Genomic DNA, 22,105 nt, shown 5'->3' on the forward strand with positions numbered 1-22,105 from the left:
AGCTAGGAAAGGGGCCGTGAGCCAAGGAGTGTGGGCAGTCACTGGAAGCTGGAAAAAGTGAGGAAGAGGATTCCTTCCTGGAGCCTCCAGAAATTCAACCCTGCCGGCACCTTGATTTTAGCCTCGTGTGAACTACAGAACCGTAAGTGAATAAATGCAGGCCACCGTGTGTGTGCGAACTCATCACAGTAGCCATAGGGAAATAATAGAGGGTCTCGACAGGAAGGGGATACCCCACTTAAAAAGAGTGATCTGAGGAAATTTCAGTAAAGGGATTAGTTGCAAAAGGCTGGGCAAGCTGTGAGAGAAACCTTGGGGCTGGCAACGGAAACAGGGACGATGGTCTTGGAACTCAGAAAGAGAGGCGTGGTGTGGAGGGGCCGTGAGCAGGAGGCAACCAGCCCCTGGCAGCATTGCAAAGACCCAGCTGGAGACAAAAACGGCCTCCCCACTCTCATCTCTCTCTCTCAGACCTCCAGCTGGTGTTCGCTGCCCATGGCCAGTCTCAGCCAGGAGCTAGAGGGCAAGGGGTCTCCTCTGGCACAGCCTCGAAAGGCCAGGGCCTGGGGCCAGCTGGACAGGGTGCAGAGGGCTCCTGGACGGAGAGGCATGCAACATCCCATAACAGAACCAGTACTGGAGGGAAGGGAGCTCACTCAGCAGGGGCATGGGCGGGGCTGCTCCCTCCCAAACATCTAAGCTAACACGCTATAGGACAGCACAGGACGTATATCCCCAAGCAAGATGTGGGTGAGACACTGAAACTTTTTAAAGAAAAAAGTGTCCCAGGGCCCCTGGCTGGTTCAGCCTATAGAGCATGTGACTGTCGATCTCAGGGTCATGAGTTTGAGCCCCACATTGGGTGCAGAGATTAATTTTTAAAAAAATTATATAAAATAAAAACGTGTCTTACAGGAGTTTCACTATGTGCTGACTTCAGTCTTAGAAACTTAACCTCCGACCTCATCAACTTCCCCATGCCACCATGACACGGGTGCTAATAGCTGTGAGGTCTGGAGTTCCCTCTAAATGTGCTTATTTCCCTTTCGGCATGGCCCTAGCAAGGAGTCAACAGTCAAAAATAAATGAATAAATAAAGGGTGGAAAACACCAAACTTTCAAACTGGAACTAAAGTCCACTCTAGATGTTCCAGCACCGCAGCACACAGCAGGCGGCCCTGCCTCTCTGGGGACCCCCTGCCCACTCACCATGGACCATAGAGGCAACAGCAGCCTCTGGGGACCTAAAGAGAAGACTGCCAACCCCCTCTCCCTTTTGTCCCTGGGCCCGGTGTGTGATCAGGGGTGCCACACAGCAGCTATGCGCAAGAAGTAAGAATTCTCCGGCAAGCCCCTTGGGTCCCCTCCTTCCTTGGGAGCTTTGCTGTCGCTAAAGAAACCTGGCTTAGCTGCCCACCAAAAAAAATTAAATTAGGAAAAAAAAGAAATCACAAAACCAAATTCTGAACAGTTTAAGCCATTATAGATGGATCCATTCATGGAAGTCTGTAGTAACTTTCCCGATGGTGTCACTGAATAAGGACACCCAAGCCTTGGCCAAGTCTGCATCTTTTAGAAAGAAGTGGCATAGATTACATTAGTATCTCTTCCAAACTTATTTCAGTGCAGAATACTGGGAAACAAAAGTCCTCGTGGTTAAAATACTGGAATTAGAGTACGTTTCAGATTAGTATAGGTTGCTCTGAAAACCTGTAAGCTCAAGGATTTGGTTAAAAAAAATAAACTCCTACACTCCCCCGACGTCTCCCCACTGCCGATCTTGCCCCCCCAAAAAAAGAAAAAGAAAAAGAAAAAAAAGTCCCTCCAGGGGGCCCTGGTATAGGTTTTCAGAGGTCACTGACAACTTCTCTGTTGCTGCTCCCAGGGAATGTGTCCTTAAGAAGCATTTACAAATGATGATTAAGCAAATTCTGAACACACAGGAAATCACTTACTTGTAAATGCAAATCAACTCCCAAATAGATGTTTGCTTTTGGGAAGAAACATCCAGAATCTGAGAGTGGTTTCAGAACCTCTGTGCGCCCCATGACCCCCATCCAGGCTCTTGCCAGAGTGCCTCAACCCACTCTGTCAACTAACCAGGGAACAGGGGTAATTGCTGAGCAAAGACACAGATGTAAGGGGTTTGCTCCGAATCACTCTTGGCCCTTGTGAAGTCACTGGGTCCAAGGTGTCCTTAGTCACAGAAAGTTCCTTTAAAGATAAAGAACGTCAAGGTGGGGGAGAGGGGCCGGCTACCCCACACCTTTCTCCTGGAGCAGCCCTGTTACTAGAAACTCCCATGAACACTGGGCGCTGGCCTCCCTGCTCAGACGTGTGCTCACTGAAACCCTCGTGAACACAGGGGGCTGTTGCACACTCGTGAAGAGTGTGACACACTCAGGAGCCACTGGGGTTTGGTTCAAATCTGGACTCTCCAACTTGAAATCTGAGTGAATTTGGGGATTTTTAGTTAGACTTCTGTGCTTCTGTTTTTCCACTGTAAACATACTAAATAGTACCTACTTACCAGGGGTGCTGTGAGGATGGGATATTTTAATGCGTGGAAATGTTTAGCACGGTGCCTGGCAACAATAATCAATCGGGAAGTGGTAGCTGCTAATACTGTTGCCATCGTCATCGTTACTGTTACTGTAACTCTCTTCACAACCCTTCTCTGTATTCCTAACCTTATCACTTTGTCATGAACCACACGCTTCGCTCCAGGCATGAAGAACTCCCTACCCACCCAAGTAAAGCATATTCATTCTCACCTCTGGCCACCACCCTCCCTCTGCCTGCAGTGCCCATCTGTTATCCAAATGCTGTCCACTTGCCAAGGCTCCCCAGGCGCCCTGCAGAAGCGTCTCCTGGCCAAGCCAACTGTAGAACTGTGCCTGTCTGCAATCTGGGTGGTGTTTCGAGATGCCCATCGGCACCGCCCTAACCATTTGGATCATGTGGGTAGAGTCTCTAGCTCATCCCCTCCCCATTTTTTTTGATGCATCTTGTATATCTACTTCTACAGAGCCTTGAACATATGCCCTCAAGCTCTTCCCGACTAAACAATAAACATCAGGAGCAGATGGGGCTGTGGGTTGCATGCAGGTGTTGCTAGATTCTCGCGGCTGGAAAATTACAATGAATTTAAATTCTCCTTGGAAAGGGGTGGTTATATGCACTGGCCAAGGCTCTTAGTTCTGAGTTCTTCAGGTGACGGCTTCCGCCCTCTGTGGCAGCACCAACACTAGGGCCAAGAAAAGACCCGGTAACAGTAAGCTAACACTGACCACTCTTCTTTAGCCAGCAAAGGCTTGCTGTGGCTTCCAAAGGTTCGGGCAGCGGGCACGTTGGTACTCACCAGTCAGCAATGCATCCAGTTATTAGGTAGCCAAAGATTAATCCAACCAGTAAGGAGAACTTAGCGATATGGACCTTCCAGGCATTATCACACACAAGATCCCACTAGAGAGGGGCAAATAGAAAATAAATCAGAGAGAAACATACACAGAGGCCAGCTATAGTTAATCACAAGGGCAATACAATCACTACAGCAAGGGGCAAGACCCCATTCGTAGCACCAAGTCACACATACCATGAAAGACCTCCCTTCAGTGGGTTTGAAATTCTACAATGAGAAAAAGAATTTGCCCACAAAAGGCAGTGTAATGTTTTAGTCCAGGACAGATTATAAATGTCCGCAAGCAGCACCCCAGGAAATGTCGGGGTCATGTGTTCTTCTGTCCCAGCGATCAAAGGGACCGTAACCGAGAAGACTGGACGGTCCCTGTGGCCAGCAGCCCTTCTCACCCACAGAACTGTCACTCGCCCAGAGAACAGAAGACCCTGCCAACTTCTGGCACAGGGGATCGTGACACAAGGCAATGAAAAGCAACTTCTGTGTTTCCATCCCCAAGGCCTCCCCCACACTTTGTGAGAAGTCTTAAACACAAAGTTAACAGTTAATGTTGAAATATCATTTGAAAAGCATTCTTTCTCTCTCTCTCTCTCTCGTAAATGTCCCTTCTGTTTCCCCTTATTCCATTCTAAAGCTATCTGCTCCACCTGAAGGGAAAGCCAATCAATTCATGAATACAACATTTAACTTCTTCTTAAATTCAGTTTTATTGTTCAATAAAAAATAAATAAATAAAACAAGTCTCCAAGTTTTTGTTGTCCTTTTGCAGAAGCAGGAGACAAACCCACATTTGTTCCCTGGAAGTGATGTGTGTCCAAGCGGAAGACCTATGAGGACAGGGTGCTCAGATCCCCAAACAGCTTACATCCTGGCTTCAGAAACAAATGGGCAGGGTCTTGGCTGGTGACACTATGAAGCCTGCAGCCCCCCACCCCATATCACCCCACTGAATGTCCTCCTTCTGGTAGAAATAAGTGGCTAAAGAACTTTAGGTCAGTGGAGATGGGAAGATGCACATCGAGGTAGAGGGGATGGAAATGTCAGAAGCAGGATTTGTTGGGGTGAAACCTGATCTTAGCTTTATCTTACTCAAATTGTCCCCCTGGCCCCTTGTCTGTCCATCTTGAGACCCAGAGTATAATGCAGGGTATCCTTCCAGGGCACTGTAAGCTCTGGTCCTGCTCTCCGTTTTCAAACTTCTGGTAAGCACGATGGAGCACCCCCCCGCCCTCGAGCCTTAGCTGTGGGTCTTGACTTCAACACGCTTCTGCACTGGCCACCACAGACGGAAGCGCCTGGCCTAGACAAAGCCAGAAGGCAGCGTCCTGTCACACCATCCCCCGGACTCCTTGGGACACATATTTGCTCACTGATGCACCCAAGGCAAGTTTGACTTTCCAGATTCCAGAGGCCTGGGGAAAGTAACTTACTCCTCTACCCATCTGCTTCCAGAGGGATGTCCAATGCCAGGCTCGGGAAAAGGAAGGCACAGACTGCATGGGACCCTGTCAACAAAGGGTGGTGCGGGCGTGGTTCTCGTCAAGAATGATTCATGTGTTTGGGGAGCAGGCACTGCTGGTTGCACAGAATCGTAAGAATTCAGATACAGGAGTTCTTCAGAGGGTGAGACTTCTCCTATGTCTACTCCAGTGGTCCTCAAAATGCACTCCAGCGGCTGGCAGCCCCGGCATCACGTGGGAACATGCTGGAAATATAAATTCTTGGGCTCCACCCCAGACACGCAGAGTGAGAACTCCAGGGGTAAGGCACAGGAATGCAGTGTGCAAGACTTCCAGGCGATTCTGGGGCCCGCTTCAAGCCTGGGAACCAGTGGCCAGCCCTGTCCTGCCATTTCCCTGTCACTCAGAAGATGATGAATGAGCTCTGCAGTCCTGGGCTGGGGTTCAACCAACTCTCCACGAGCAGGATGCAGCCAAACATGTGCATGAAACATGCACAACGGTGCTGTTGTCTTGAACTGCAAATGCAGGACTGTACGAGCAGACTGTCAGTGGGCGAATCAATAGTCATCTGTATATTGTTTGTAGGAGTAAATATGTTTTTAAGAAAACACCTTTTAGGGTGGTACCCAGCTTGAGAAATGCAGGTCCTGCCTTCTCATGGGAGTTACAGCACCCTAACTAACTGTGTGTGTCTATCCTGTGTCCCCTGCCATTTCTGGATGGACTGTTCTCCTCTCTGCCCAGCACAGGACCCTGCCCACAAAGTAGTCAGTTCCAAGAATAAGAGCCCCATCTCTAAGCACACCTGGATAACCTGAAAAGAGGTGCTTACAACACCAACACCTGGAATCGTGACCACCCCAATCACGTCACGCGGTCCTGCACCCGGCGTGGCACATTCTTGGCAGGAGAGGGACCTGGTCCCCCGGCTGCCACGGAGGCGGCCACCAGCTGCCGGCTTGGGGTGCAGAGGGGACAAAGAACCACTCGCTCACGCCTCCCCCCAGACTTCCCATTGATGAGTTTATCTGAGGGTAAGGGATGCAAAGAGTACATTATGCTTAGATTAGATGGCCTGGAGACAAAAGAGATTTTAGTGAAAGCATTCAGGGACTTGGGGGGAAATGCCGATACTGTTGTGAGCTCAGCCACGTGAGCAATAACCCTACCTGACCTTGGGCAGCCACAGCTCAATTTAGTTGCTACCTAGTAAGACATCTCGTGGTCACTCATCGCACAACTTCTATCAATTAACAATGCTGGAGTGGAACAAAACAAAATAAAACCGAAAAACAGAGGAGACAGACAGAACTGCTCCCACGGCCAGTGGGGAGAGGAAGCTTGGCCCAAAGTGTCCCCTAGCACTGCTGTTCTCAGCCTCGGGGAGGGGGTGGGGAGCACGGGATAGGGCAGCCAGCTGCGGCCTCCACGGCCTCATTCCCGCACAAGAATAGACAACATCTCTTAAGTCAACAAGCAAACTAACTCTAGGCTTCCCATGATAAGCTTCCTCGTGCCTGGGGATCTGTCTGTAACACCATCCTGGAGGCACATTCTAGAAGCGGGGGAGGGGAGGGCTGGCGGAATCCAGTAGGACAGCCTCCCTTTGTTTGACTTCGACCTCCTGGATTGACAAACATGAGCTGGGAAGACAAAATGTGTTCAGACACAGTAATAGCTCCCAAAGAACGTCAGAAGTATGAGGAAGCTTTGAGATCACCCTTGCCCTTAAAATGTGTTCGCACGCTCCTGATAAGATAGGGCCATTGGCCATTTCACTAAGCAGGGACTAAGAGACTTCTAAAAATCTACAATGTCCACTGGGCTTTGTCTCTGGTGTGACACTTGCCTCTCCAGCCTCTGCACACCACCCCATCAACCACCAAATCCAGAGGATTCTTCCTTTCCAACATATCCCGCACCCACCGCCCGCAGTCCAGCTTCACCCCGAGCAGCCTGACTGAGCTGGACAGGGGAGCGAGGGCATTCCCGCAGTGGGAGCTGGAAGGCTAAAAACACCACTTCCGAACTCCCTCCCAGCTACGTTTCGAATGGGGCTTATGTTCAGGCCATCAGCTGCACACCCCAAGGTAACTTCCAGCAGACCGCCTGGATCTAAGTTTGGGGATGACTTGAATTAGGACGACTGAGCAGCAGGGACCACATGGGACATCCACTCTGCTGTTCAGATCTGCCAGGGCTTGGTCTGGAGGGGGCTCGGCCGTCCTCTTGAGCCAGCGGTTGGAGGGCGACCTCCTGACTCCCTGGCCCCCTCACGGTGACCCGATTCCAGAGGCACGCTAGTCCTGGGGAGTCGTTCTAGGACGCCTTCTGGAGACCCAGCCTGCAGCTCCTCCTGCAGTTTAGTGAATACTGTTTCCCTGTATTCCGTCCCAATCTCCTTAAATACCTAGAGTACCTTGTTATCTGCACGTTGAACCCTTGTTCCTGATTCAAATTCCTTGGGATGGAGCTTGTAGGGTGAGAACAGGATGTGGGCCATGCCACCATTCTCTCTTCCTGAACTCATAGGAGCCTCTCCATGTATTAACTCCAGCCTCCCTCAAATCTATTCCCTACAGAACAATGAAAACAATCTCCTAATTAGGCATGTTAACACTTCATCAGCAGGTTTAACACAACCATAAAAGCGTTAAAGTCGTGGCCCCATTTCATAATCTTAGGCTTGCTCTCTTTGCCATCGTCCCAAGACCAGCGACAGTCTTTGGTGATGCCACAGGACACTTGCCAGCCATGAATAAACAGTGAGACAGATGACCCCAAAAAGTGGTTTCAATTTTAGCTGCATGTGTTCCATTTAAAAAAAAAAAAAAAGCAGAGGTTATGGAAAATCTGGAAATCTGGCAGACCATTTTTCTACCTGTATGGTTTAAGGACAAGCTAAAAGAGAAGAAGTAAAATTTACATTATTTTCAAAGGAATGATCTCACTGCTTGAGTTGCCAGAGTAGAAAAATACTCATCAAGGAAACTAATGAAATTTCCAAAGAAGATGCAAAAATAAATGGGACACAAGGAAAATAACCTTATTTTCAACAAGAATAAACTCTATGATAAAGTAAGTATAAAACAAGAACATAAAAATATTGGAAGAAAGCAGATAACTTGTCCAGCTTTGAAGTGGAAATGAAATCCATAAAGATAAAAACTAAGCAGAATTAAAAAAAAAAACCTACCTAAGGAAAAAATTCAGAGATTTTATAATTTATAATTAATTATATATATAATATATATTATTATATAATTATATAATATATAAAATTATTATATAATTATAAATTTATAATTTATAATATAAATTATAAATATAAATTATATTTATATATTTATATATATTATAAATTTATTATAAAATTATAAATTTATTATATATAATAATATATATTTTATAATCTAGTAGAAGTTTAACTCTTACTACTTAATTACTATTCATTTAAATTATTTAAGTTACACAAATTACTGCTTAAATGATTTATTTAACTTACTAATTGAAACTTCCCACCTTAGGGGTGCCTGGGTGGCTCAGTCAGTTAAGTGTCTGACTCTGGATTTCTGGTCAGGTCATGATCTCAGGGCCCTGAGATCCAGCCCCAAGTCAGACACCATGCTGGGCGTGGAGGCTGCCTCAGATTCTCTCTCTCCCCCTCTGCCCCTCCCCCAGGTCGTGCACACATGTGCATATGCACTCTCTCTCTAAAAAAAAAAAAAAAAAAAATCCAAAAAAACCTTCCATGCACTAAAAATACCATGAACCAAATTATAAAGTTCTCTATTTGTAAATACATTGCAGGGAACCAGAACATGCCAGTTTGGCATAAGGCTCCTTTCGAGCTGAAGGCAACATGAACAGAAAGAAGCCTGCTCGAGAGGTCCTCTGAAAAGAAGAAACTTCTGAGAAAGGAGGACCGCCACAAAGCCCCTCTCCTGGGGAAGTCTTATGGCCGTGAAGGCAGAGTCTGCACAGAGATGGGTCTACAAACAAAACTTAACTAAAATAAACCTGACTTCCATCAGTGTCCCCACGTATTCATCTGCCCACCTTTGCCCACCCCGAACCCCGCCACCCCCACCCCGACCCTCACCAAAAGAGGGTCCTTTGTCTTGTCACATCTCTACAAATTTCCTGTTTTTTGTGAAGATGTTGGATTAGCCTGAATTCTCACACCCCCTTGGGTTCCTCTCCTATGTGTGCACCCTGCATATGTTAATAACCTCGGTTTTTCTCTTGTTAATCTAACTTTTGCCCGTCTAATTTCCAGGGCCCCAGCCACAGAACCTCTCCATCTGCCTTCTGGGTAGGAGAAAAAGTGATTTTCTTACTCCGCAACAATAACCAAAGAGTTAATATCCTTGATATTTAATGAGCATTTATATAACAATACAGACTAATATTCCAACCAGAAATTGGTAAAGCATCCAGTTTACAAAATATGAAACAAATTGGTTAAAAAACGCTTGGGAAATACTCAATTCTACTATTGTACATCAAAGTACAATATTTTGTTTTAAAAAAAATTTTTTTTTAATCTCCCAAAGATGTAGAAGAAACACAGAGGTACAGATCTGTACTAGGAGTGTAAACTAGACACTGTGTTTCTGGAAGGCAGTTTAACAATACACATCACATTACTTCAAACAGTGTACTCTCTATCCCAGCAATTCCTCTTCTTGGAACTTTTTCCAAGGAAATGATCAGAGATGGACACAGAGACCCCAGTGCCATGATGTTCCCTGGTTATTAACTTATAAGAATAAAAAGTGGTAACTTGACTAAATGTGCAGAGATACTATACTTCCATTAAGAATTTTGCTTTTGAGGGGCGCCTGGGTGGCTCAGTCAGTTAAGTGTCTGCCTTCAGCTCAGGTCATGATTCCAGGGTCCTGGGATTGAGCCCCACGTCGGGCTCCCTGCTCAGTAGGGAGCCTGCTTCTCCCTCTTCCTCTGCTCTTCTACCTGCTTGTGCTCACTCTCGTTCTCTCTCTCTTTCTCAAATAAATATTTTAAAAAATTTTTGCTTTTGATATACACAATATTACTCAACTATAAAAAAAATGAGATCTTGCCACTTGTGACAACATAGATGGCCCTCGAGGATCTCATACCAAGTGAAATAGGTCAAAGAAAAATACCATATAATTTCACTTATATGTGGAATCTAAATATAACACAGGTGAATGAACAAACAGACTCAGAAACAGACTCAGAAACGCAGAGAACAAACTGTGGTGGCTGCCAAAAGGGACAGGGGAGGGGGATGGGTGGAATAAGTGAAGGGGCTTAAGAGGTACAAACTTCCAGGTAGAAAATAAATAAGTCACGTGAATGGAAAGTATGGCATAAGGAACACAGCCGAAAATATTGTAATAATGGTGTATGATGACAGATGGTAACTGCACTCACGCTGATGGGCACTGAGTAGTATAGACTTGCTAAATCACTGCTGTACTCCTGAAACTGACCTAACACCGTATGTCAACCTCTACTTCAATTAAAACAAAAGCTGCCTTTGGAAACTAATGATTAAGAAAAACGCTCATGATGTCATGGCATGAGAAAACCTCAGAATAAAAACAAAAACACAAAACACAAAAACCAGTGAATAGAAGAGATATTCATGTATATGGGGAAATCGTCAGAAAAAACTATTTAAAGCGATTGTCTCTGGAAGGTGGAATTAAAACTGAGTTTTATTAATTAATTTAGACAGGTGTTTTCTTTCTTTTTTAAAATTAATTAATTTGACACAGAGAAAGAGAGTGACAGAGTGAAGGCAGATGGAGAGGGAGAGAGAGCACCCAAGCAGACTCCCCGCTGGGCACGGAGTCCCAAGCAGGGCTCCATCCCAGGATCCGGAGATCATGAATGGAGCCGAAAGCAAGAGTCGGCCGTTACCCAGCTGAGCTACCCAGGTGCCCCAAGACTGAGTTTTATTTTTGAGTTTGTATTTTTCTTGACTTTTTCAAACTTTCTACAACTAATCTACAAACTGTATAATGAGAGAAAAAATATAGGTAAATATATATATGCCCATGGCGGCAGGTGGAATGGGTGGAGATGAGGGTTAAGACAAAAATCATTAAAAATGACAAATAACCCTTTTCAAGGATATTCATTTTAATACAATCTAAAAACTTAAGCCTAGAGGAAGTTTGTTTGGAACCCGACTTGAAAGAAACCACATCTTCAGAGCCTAAAGTTTACTTATGTTAATGTGTATTGACTAAAGCCAAAAAAAAAAAAAAAAAGTTTCTTAGAAATTGGAAAAAGAAAATTTTCCCCAAGTCTCATCTCTTGTAGTGGAGATCCCCCTCTGAGCCCGCTCTGTTAGAAACCACAGGCTTTCACAGATCCCACTGCAAGTCCTCTGTGCTAAACCTGAGGACAGTCAATTGAGATAAAAGGAAACACTCCTGCTCAGCACTACAAAGGGGATAATGCCACTTAAAATTTAGGAAGCTTAAACAAACCTCCTGAGTTGTAGGAATTTAGAGAAATATAAGGTCAGCATTGTTCTGCCACCTCCACCCCACCCCCGCCCCTACCACCAAAACATGAACCTCTATTTTCTCTACCAGGGATTGGCCATCTCCACATTTCCTAACTGAAAACAACAGGAATGTGCAAGAGCACACACGTCCACCTGCAAGACTAGTCCCAGATGGACAAGAGAAACACGCTACGTGAGCCAGACTCATAAACACATTAGCTACGTTTAGACAGCCTATGCTACCTTGTGTAAGTATTTTTTTTAATCTAGCAGTACATGGATTTATTTTTCCCTAAAAAGACTCCATCAAAATTCAAGATATGCTGCATGTTTTGAAAACCCCAAATTGCTCTCTGCTTTTTGCCTCTAAGCTCATCCTCCAATTTTAGGAGATTCACTGTCAACAGTAGCCAAAACAACTGCCAATTCAAGTTGGCATCATTGCAAGCTTCCTTGAATGACATAATGAAGGCCCTTGCCAGGTACTCTGGAAGATTTTTTTTTTTTTCAGTTTTGTTTCTCTGTTTTCCATTAATTGCTACTCAAACTGCTCTTCAGCTTTCTTTTTGTTTCTGAACTTAGTGCCAAGAAAACCGAACGTGGCCTGTTGAAGGAAACCGTGGTACCAGAAGTCTGTTGCAAGACCGTTCATGGAGGTGTAGGACGCGCTTAGCCTAGAAATCCCGCATTCCCTGTCCTTTGCAGGAAACCCATCCCAAACCACAGCACTGAAGCTGGTTACACTTCTTAAACTTCGCAATGCCCCATTTCTGATGAATATAGTAATTTTAGATTCATTCTAACCCTCACGTGGTGATCTTGGTCTTGTTTCTTTGGGGTTTTTTTGCAATGACAACTGTGACTGCGGGCGGTCCTTCTGCTGTCACCTTCCCTGGAAGAGAGCAGGAAGCTACAATGCTTCAGCTGTTCATAACTGGGGGCTTCCCCGGTTCCTCCTGAATTTCACCATTTTTAAAGGGCTAGAAATAGAAAATTTCTGCCGAAGAGGATTTTAAAAGGAGACGGGAAAATAACCACCTGCACAGGCCCATAGTAGCTGAGGTAGGATCGTCTACGGGAGATGCTAAATTTCTCCTGGACTTTTTCTTGAAGGAAATACAGATATGTATTATTCTAAGAGGAGGTTTACATTATTGAATGTTCTTATTCATTTGGTATAATGCCCTCTATGGCATTTGGGGAAACGAATATATACCCCCACAAGGCAGCAGAGATTATAAATAAGTAATGCCCTTCTATCAACCAAAACCTTGGAGAGTCTTTCCAAATTCTGCAATGCATACTTTACTAATGGCCCTCACCAACTACCTCTAAAAAGAGAAATTAAGAGTAAGCCCTATAAATTAAAGAGGCCTGTTGCAAAACCAGCAGGCAAAAAAGAAAACTCCCCACAGTTCTAAGCATTAATTAGGAGGAACTATTAATGTCCTTCGAGCACGCTAACATATACTAAGGAACAGGAAGAATTTTAACTTGAAAAATTAAAAAGTCGCTTCGTACGTGACTAGAGGATATCTTTTAGTAGGATATAATGTATGAGCAAAACTTGGACTATAACATTAACATTTAAAATAGCTCCACTAATTCTGGAAGGAGCCAAGCATGGAAAACTTTTGACGGTAGGATCAGGGAACCTTTAGAATGAGAAGAATTTGATGACCCAGGTGATCCATCACTGAAGAATTCAGAGGCTAAAGGAAAATCATCTTCCACTTGCTGCACACAAATGCCTCAATCCCTTCCCACCGGCTGGCAGGCTCTGATCTGACTTAACACAGGCCTGTTAATTCCCTTTTTGACCTGAGTTGCCCCTCACCTCCCATTCACATGCCTGCCCCACCCCGCTTGCCCTCCCTTGCCGTGGTCCAGCCACGTCAGAGCACCCGCCAGCTCCCCAAAAGCCTCATGCTCTTTGCCTGCATCGCTCTTCTGCACCTGCCCCACAATACCCACAGAGACCCCAATTTTTCTGGCTCAATGCCTATTCAAAGGGTCAGACTCTTTTCAACTCAAATTATTTAACATGGTGTATCCATCACCTGTGGGCCCTAGTATGCTGACTTTCTGTACTGCCTGCTTCTTCTTCTGTCAATGAACATATATTACCTTTGTAAACACACAAGTGAAGAGGGAAAGGGGTATGAAATTACAAAGATTCAAATGAACACTTTTCCATATCTCTATTGAGTTTAATAAACTCAACTGAGGGGAGTCTCTTCTTCCTACACTGGATCGGGTCTCCATTCTCTGTACTCCTATGGCACCCTCTATCACGATAAACACCCAGACCACGTATCATGATATATTATAATTGACTATTGTTTACAACTTTTTCTTCACTGGCTCAGGGGTCAGCAAACTACAGCCTGTTGGCCCAGTATGGCCCTTCCACCTGTTCTATAAATAAAGTTTTATTGGAATACAGCCACACTTATTCAGGTACGGTCTTTGGCTGCTTAGGCACCACCACTGCTTATGTAGAGTTGAGTAGTTACAACAGAGACCTTATGGCCTGCAAAGCTGAAAATACTTATTTGGCCCTTCACAGTTAAAGCTCGTAAACCCTAGAACTACACTGTGAGTCCCTGGAAGAAAGACACCGTGTCTTATCTCTATGACCCTAGTCTCCAGGCTAATGTCTGGAAGGGAGAAGGTACAAAGGTACATCCTCAGGCAGGAACTCCCACTCCCAGATGTCAAAATGTTCTTTGGGTTTGCTTGTGTTCATGGTGCCATGCACCTTCTAACCCTTTTTTCCTCTGGGATCATTTCTTCAAATATAATTTAATTTAAATAATTAATACATAATTATTACATACAATTTATACAGGCAATATAGTTTTAAATGTTTCCACTTACCTTTCCACTATTAGCAATTTTCCTCCAGGGAAAGATCATTCTAGTTTTATTATAAAAACCAATAGAATAGTGGGTATATGAGAAATTTGTTTAAAACAATGAATAATTCTCTTAATAGAGCAAATCTATTATATAAATTCAGTACTTTTTAAGATTTTATTTATTTGTTAGAGAGAGAGCGTGAAAGAGCACAAACAGGGGGAGTGGCAGGCAGAGGGAGAAGTGGGCTCCCGGCTAAGCAAGGAGCCCAATGCAGGGATCCCATGACCCTGGTATCATGACCTGAGCCAAAGGCAGCCACTTAGACTGAGCCACCCAGGAGCCCTAGGCACCATCCTAAGAAGAAAGAAACTAACATTTGTTAATTACCTACCATTGTCTAGCACTCTGCTAACTGCTCTCAGGATCCTCTCTCATTCAGGCATCAAAATGATCCTACAACATGGGTATTATTATCAGTGTGCCCATTTTACAGACGAAGAAACCAAGGCCAAGAGAGGTAAAGCAACTAGTGGAAGGTCAAATGGCTCTTCAATAGGAGATTCTAAATCCCTGTCTGGAGAAAACTCCTATTCTTTCCCTCCCCATAAACTCAAAGAAACATCTCTGGTTCATGCAAATAAAAACAATTCCGTGGTTTATATTACATTGCCACGGGTTATATGCCATTTGTCTTGCTGAGGCTACAACACTTCCCGTACAGGGAAGAACAGTACGGCAGTGCAAGTAGGACAGGCTTTGGTGTTATTTCGTCGTTACGGTGACTTAACAAAAATAACCTGTAAAGAGCCCGTGAATAGCAGGTGCTTCATAAACGGTGGTGGTTAGAAATAAGAATATCCCAGGGTCTTTATTTTTCATAGAAAATGTTAGCATCAAAATGCTGGGAAAAGCCAAGGTCAACATTCTAATGGAGACCAAATCTTGGGCTTCCTGTCCAACAATCATCTTCTTTATAACACATGAATCAGAATAGTTGAGAAGCTAACGCAGCCCTTCTCCTGCTCCGACACTGCTCTCACCATCTTGAAAGGACATGAATATTTGGTGCAAAGTCTCTTCAAAAAGGATGTTTATGCTTCCTCTGACTCATACTGGAAGGCAGGACAACTGTGAACGGAAGGATCACCTTTTCCGTGAAGACAGTCAACACCCCCTCCCCAACAGAGGGCACAGAGCCCTCCCCCTGTACCTGGCCTGCACCCCCTCCCCGCTTACTGAGCCCAACAAATGGTCAAAGGAGAGCAGAGCACAACTAACATTTTGAATTTTTACTGATCTGACCTTTGTCTTCATCGCACTTGAGCTAAGCTTAGTTTACCATTATCCCTGAGGAAGAGCATCAGAGGATAAATATGAACCTGGAGGTTGAAACTTATAACCTAACATGGGGGCTGAGCCCAGGCCCCGAATGGGACTGTTGGGAGCTGGCTAATGGTTGAGAGAAGATTCCAAGTCAGAGGGACCTGACTTTCTCGTTTTGCCTTCTGATACTCGTGGGACCCTGTCCCCTCTTGGGGCCTGAGTTGCAACGTGTGATATGCGGGTCACAAAACATAGGAGGTCGCTTTCCTAGGAGTCCAAATCCTATAAAGACTGTGTCTAGTATAGTAACGGGCACAAGGTGATTAGCACTCATTAATTCTGTCTGTCATTTCAGCAGCTCCATGGGGCTGCTGTTGGTAAAGTAATATCTGAATGTGAGAGGAATAAAGCTACTTTCAAAAAGGCTTTTGATATTTACAGTCTGCCTTATTCATCAGGCAGACTAAGGATCCAAAAGAAGGTATTTTTACCAGTTGTGCGTCCTGTCTGCCTAGCCAGCACCAGCACGGAGAGTGGGAGAGGCCAGGAGAGAAGCTGCCCCTGGCGGGAGGGTGGGGGGGTACAGGGAGACGGTTATACTCCCAGCTGGGGAGGAACCGCCCAGAGACTGGGCACAGGTCGGCACAGGGGTTCTGCGAGCTCACCAAGTCCTCCGCCAGACCTCAGGATGCAACGCCCTTCACTTTGACCTCTTCCACAGCCTACAGGAACAGCAACACAGCACTGGGTCCCAGACTCCACAGTCATTTATTAGATAGACTATTTCTCTGACCAAAAGGAGAAAAAGCAACAGACAACACCATTCTACCCAAAATGGTGTTTATGTTTTTTTTTTTTTTTTTCCCTTAAACTATTAATCTCCTAAAAACACTGGGTTGAACTGGCAACGTGACAGCAAAATATGACTATGCAGTTTGTCTCTTCAGCTGCCCGGAGCTCGGCGGGGAGCACAGACGTGCAGAGACACCCCAGGGGGGTGCGGCGAGAAGTGGGGGGGGGCGTCCTACCTCGGGTGGGACAGTGAGGAGAGGGCCCCTCGCCTTCCACTGTGGGTGCCTCTGACATCCTGGGCACGAGTTCACTGGCGGTCAGTTCTCCAAGCCCCTGCCTCGAACAAATCTCCAAAGCATCCTTAAGTCCGAGCTAGAATCATCTCCCAGAGGGTACCGTTTGCGGGAATCAATTCTGAGGACAGATCGCAGGAGCCCGCAGAGGTGTGGGAGAGGGAAATGGAGAACATGCTAGCCAGTCTGCCCCTCAGCAAGAGGAGAAAGGGGAACAGGGACCCTTTCAGGCCAAAGTAGCAGCAAAGTGACCAAGCCGTGGTCCCAGGTGGTCTCCCAATAGCGCTCTACTGTGGCTTTCCTGGATGTCCTCAGCCCTCTTCATGCTGCGGCACAGTCAGAATGACACAAGATTGAAGGCTGGTGATGGGCCGGGGCTGGAGAGCTCCAGAGCGTCAGCCTTCGGCCATTTACAGACTAGAATGACAGCACCTAGGAACTTGTCACTAGAAGCCCCTTCTGGTGAACACAGTTAAGCAGCTGTTCTGCTCCCACTGACCCTCCAAAGATGGGGGTCTTCCTGCTGTAGCACTAACTGCACTCAGTGTTTGGAGTTTCGGGAGCCTGGTCTGGCTCAGCTGAGTGGGGCACCTCAATTCCACGCCAGCTCCAAGGCACGCTCTGAAAAGGTACAATTCAGACAACCCACATTAATATTCTCCACAAACTGCTGATTCGACAGGGCAGCCTTTACGAAGCTTGTCATGGGACAACCAAGTCCACTCATTAGGTATTCTCCGTTCTTCATCCCTCTCTAAGGCGAACAGGAAGCAAAAGATGAGATAAAGTGAATGGCCCGTAAATGAAACCCTGCCCTGGCCCAAGCTCCCGTGTACAGCTGCACCTTTAAAAGCATTCACCTCTGAGTCAGCAGCTGAAGCATCTTCTCGAGGCAGCATGACCGTCAGGGCACCGGTAGGTGTGCATCTCAGAAAGGGAATCGATGGTCACAGAATGCATGGTGACATCCAGTTAAACAAAAAGAAGCCGGGGTCTCGTTTGCAGGATTGCTCAGAGCCTTGACACTGTTAACATGCATCATGAATTCTGAAGATGGGGGATCTGCATGTGGCCCTTCCCAAACTTATTTGACCTTGGAAACTTCCCTCCCCTTTAGAGGGTATATTTTTGGACCGCAGAATAGGAGAGGTGTTGTCATGCATACTTTGTGTGCTCTTCCCCTCCTACTGCCTGATCACAATGCAAATTCCAACACATGACAATTCTGGGATTTTTAAGGCCAGAGTTGAACAGCCCTGTCAGCCCTGGCGATCAGCATGAGGGGAGGTGGGGTGCTGCCCAAGTGAGGCCAAGGACACGGAAAGCCTGAGCATCAAGGAGGGCACGTGATGGAATGAGCACTAGGTACTGTACAGAACAGAGGAATCACAGAGCTCCATCTCTGAAACTAATCATGCACTACATGTTAATCAACTGAATTTAAATTAAAAATTAGAAGAAAAAAGAAAGCAAGCATAGGGATTTTTTTTCTACTTTCAATCAGAGAAAATAAAAATGGTAACTATTTTCCTGTCTTTGCCAGAGATTATAAAAGCTAACTGGGGGGCACCTGGGTGGCTCAGGGGGTTAAGCCTCTGCCTTCGGTTCAGGTCGTGATCTCAGGGTCCTGGGATCGAGCCCCACGTCGGGCTCTCTGCTCGGCAGGGAGCCTGCTTCCCACTCCCCTCTTCTGCCTGCCTCTCTGCCTACTTGTGATCTCTGTCAAATAAATAAAATCTTTAAAAAAAAAAAAAAGCTAATTGGTAACAGATGGACAAACATTAAGCACTCCTAGGAAGTGATAGGCCAAAGGTCAACTGCAGCAAGAGAAAAATCAGTTGTGTAGGACTCAGCCCCCTCGAAAAGCCAGGTAACTGCCCTGCTTGTCCCCATTCCTCCTGCAGGAGGGCACCCCATCATCAGCCCACGTCCAGCGACAACATACTCTGTAAGAAACTGCAGACTCTCTCATTCTTTAAAAAGTAGTCTACTGACCCCAGAGAAGCAGAGTTTGAGTTGGGCAAGATGAAAAAGTTCTGGAGAAGTGTGTGGTGGGGACAGAGGCACAATAATGTGAACAATGTCACCAAACGATGTAGTTAAAAATGGTTAAAATGGTAAATTCTATTTTATGTATATTTTACTGCAATTTTTAAAAAGTGTTGTGGTGGTTTTTTAGTTTATCTTCAAGTCTTAGCTTGACTGTTCAATTCTATTCCAGGTCTATCAGTGACAAACCCAAGATGTGGAACGGGGAAAATGGGCTCCTCAGGGGTTCGTGTCATTTAAACACAGGTGGCATGATTGCTTGGAAGAGAAGCCCAAAGTAAGACGTTAGCAGAAAGGACTGGTGCATCCCATTCTGGTGTATTCTCAGGCCTGTGGATGATAATCTCAAGAAAATCTGCAAGGTGCAGACCCCTGTTCGTGGCATCCTCTAACCACCAGAGTGACCATACCTCGCAGCGAGATAGCCTTTGTCCTCAAACTTGCCCATGAGTGGAAGGGTGGGACAGAAAACTCCTCTTCAAAAAAGGAAGAGTGACCGACCTTCCTATGTCATAAAGTCACCTGCGTCCCTCAACCTTTGCCTTCAACCTCACATGATGTTCAAAGCAGGTCACCCCAAGCTCTCAGGTCCGGCGCTCGCCTAAGTAGGTTTTCCTTCTCTTTTTGAATCCCTGTCTCACAGCCAGCAGCTGGTCCAGGCCCATGGGGAGCTCACCCACAGGTCAGAGGATGGCAGAGCTTCAAGATTTAAGCACTCTTTATCACCCCCCTACCGAGTGCCACACCCCCAAGAAATAATAGGGCAGGAAGCACCGTCCCTGCTCATGAGGGTTGAGTCTAAGGGTGGAAAAAGGCCAGGAATAAAAACGACAACTCTGAGAAATGAAGGGCCATGATGGCAGACGTCCTACAGGTCCTGGGATAGTGCATCAGATGGTCAAAGTTCCCATTTTTTATCTCAACTTCCTTCCGTGAACTGTGCCAGCCCTGGTCAGGCGTGGGGCTCTGGGAGAGTAAGACAGCTGCACTGGGAGACAGCAGAAGTGTGAGGCAAGAGGGACAGCCACGCCCGGGGCCTTCCCAGCTCCGGTGGGAGCTCCTGGCAGAAGAGGACTCAAGACACACACTCTGCTGAGAGAGCTCAGGCATTGGTCATTTCATCTGATGCCCAAAAAGTGTCATCCCCAGCTTGGCAGTTAGGTTCCCAGAGGCTAAGGAACCCCCAGTGTTTCACAGAGGTGAAGAGATAGCACGGGAATTTAGACCCACGTCTTCCACACTGAGCCCCACGCTAACTACCCCCCACCCCGCTTCTCTGTGCAGCCCCCGAGCAGGATGCCCAGTCTCTGCTACACGCACCCTGAACTCCTCCCAACCACTCAGTGCTAGGAGGGGGGAGCTGGCTGGGAGCCCACGAAAAAGGCCATGTTTAAAACCATAAAATGATTTAATGATTAAAATCATTTAAAGATGAAAGACATTTAAAAAAAAATGTCTTTCTTTCCAATCATGGGACTGCTTTTGCAAAACCTAAAGGGACCAAGCTTCTTTGCTCTGGTGCAAAAATGCTGTTCAAAGCACTAAATACCCAAATGGAAGGAGAACCTTCTGCTTGGGCTCAAGTCCCTTCAACAGCAGTCATGATCAAAGAGCCGGGATGCTGAACACGCTGGGGGTCTCCAACCTCTAAACCGTTAGTCCCGGAAAGTTCATCACTGGTTGCTTAACCTGCCTTAAAAAAGCACAGTTCATTGTGGGATGACACGTATGCACAAGCACAGACATGTTTCTTGACAAAATGCAGGCTGATTCGCAAACACAGAGAGATGTAAAAACCCTATGAAAAACACCACATCTTGGTATGTTTAAAAATGGTCAGAAATGTCTGCCTATGTTCTATGGCTTCCTTTAAGGTTTCTAGACAGGAGGTGACAGACTGGGAGGGCTGACTCTCCTTCTCTCATTCCCTTGGCCCTGTTGAGAAATAGCCTGCGAATTCCCTCTTTAACCCAATGAAGGAACAAATAGGATTCTGTAGGGCAGGCTCCATCAGAAAAGAATTCCGATTGGCCGGGGGTCCCTACAAACTGGGCCCTTGGCACAGTTTGCCTTCAGCCATGGGCTGCGTGATAGCTACACCCCAGATTTTGTTCGGGGCTCACTCCAAACATTCTTTAACCCTTGACCTATCTGCTCTCGCAAGGGATACCTGGGTCATCTTTTTTTTTTCCTTAATTTATTTGAGAGAGAGCATGAGTGGGGTTGGGGGTGGGGTGTGGGTAGGAGAAGCAGCCTCCCCACTGAGCAGAGTCTGACATGGGGCTTGATCCCATGACCCTGAGACCATGTCCCGAGCAGAAGTCAGACACCTAACCAACTGAGCCAACCAGGCGCCCTACCTGGGTCTTCTTTAAGAGAGGAAGAAGGAGGTTCTCACCAAGGTCCTACCAGCGGGAGGGAGCTACAAAATAGGCACGAAGTCCTGGCTGCTTATAGGGACAATGTGTCACAGATGGGATGAAACTACAGATGACTTTTGAACAATGCAGGGGGTAGGGGTGCTGATCCCCCACCCCTGCCACCCCATGCAGTGGAAAATCCACATCTAACTTTGGTAGGGAAACTGTATTGAGATTCCCACCCCATAGGGACGGCAGCCACCAGCCCCGCTTTCAGGTACCCTGTCACTCTAGCTTCTACCCTTAAAAAGAAAAGACAAAGAAGGAACCTTACCCAGATTATCAACAAGTCAAGATTTCTCACTAGCTGATCTGATTCTGTCAATCAACTTTTAAACATTAGAGCTAAAAGGGAGTAAAGACCAGAAAGGATGTACAAAATTCGGATTGTAATGTTCATGGCAGTCTGTGTGTCACAGCCACAAGCAGGAAACAACACACGGGTCCACCAACAGGTGAGGAGAGAAACAAAACGTGGTGCGCATGTGCGGGGGGACACGGCATGGCCACGGAAGGGAGCGACTGCGGGTTTACGCCAGAAGCCAGACCCAGACGAATCCCAAAGATGCTGCTGGGGGAAGCAGCAGACACAGAAGCCTGCGCACTGTGTGATTGCATGTCTGTGATGTTCTGCACCAGGCAAAGCTGAGCTCTGGGGCTGGGAATGAAAACAGCAGCTGCCTGTGGGGGCGAGCTCATTGGAGGGGCGTGAGGGGATCAAATGGGGTGAAGACAATGTTCTAAATCTTCCTTTAGATGGTGGCTACTGGGTGGAACAGGGGTTGAAGCCCACTAAACTATACGCTTAAAATCGGTGCCTTTTACCGACGTGTTAATGATACCTCCATTTGCAAAAATCTGGGAAATGGTTTTAAATGGGTCTCCAAAGACGAGACAGAAATACCCAACTGATTGGGGCTTCACGGCTCCTTCCACTGCCAGTTCTCGGGACACAGGGAGCAAAGGGGAAGGAGCCG

General features: G+C 46.3%; 1 protein-coding gene across 2 annotated transcripts in view; it reads right to left on the reverse strand.

Annotated features, from left to right (window-relative positions):
- The window catches only part of SLC22A23 (solute carrier family 22 member 23), a 167,158-nt gene that overhangs the window by 126,298 nt on the left and 18,755 nt on the right, over window positions 1–22,105 (reverse strand). For both annotated transcript variants that reach the window (XM_032861479.1, XM_032861480.1), the window contains exon 2: window positions 3,362–3,465. In XM_032861479.1, coding sequence (XP_032717370.1) covers window positions 3,362–3,465 — 104 coding nt within the window. The remainder of the gene's footprint in view (window positions 1–3,361; window positions 3,466–22,105) is intronic.

This window comes from Lontra canadensis, unplaced genomic scaffold (assembly GCF_010015895.1).
Source record: "Lontra canadensis isolate GAN:19392208 unplaced genomic scaffold, GSC_riverotter_1.0 scaffold21, whole genome shotgun sequence".
NCBI classification, from domain to species: domain Eukaryota; kingdom Metazoa; phylum Chordata; class Mammalia; order Carnivora; family Mustelidae; genus Lontra; species Lontra canadensis.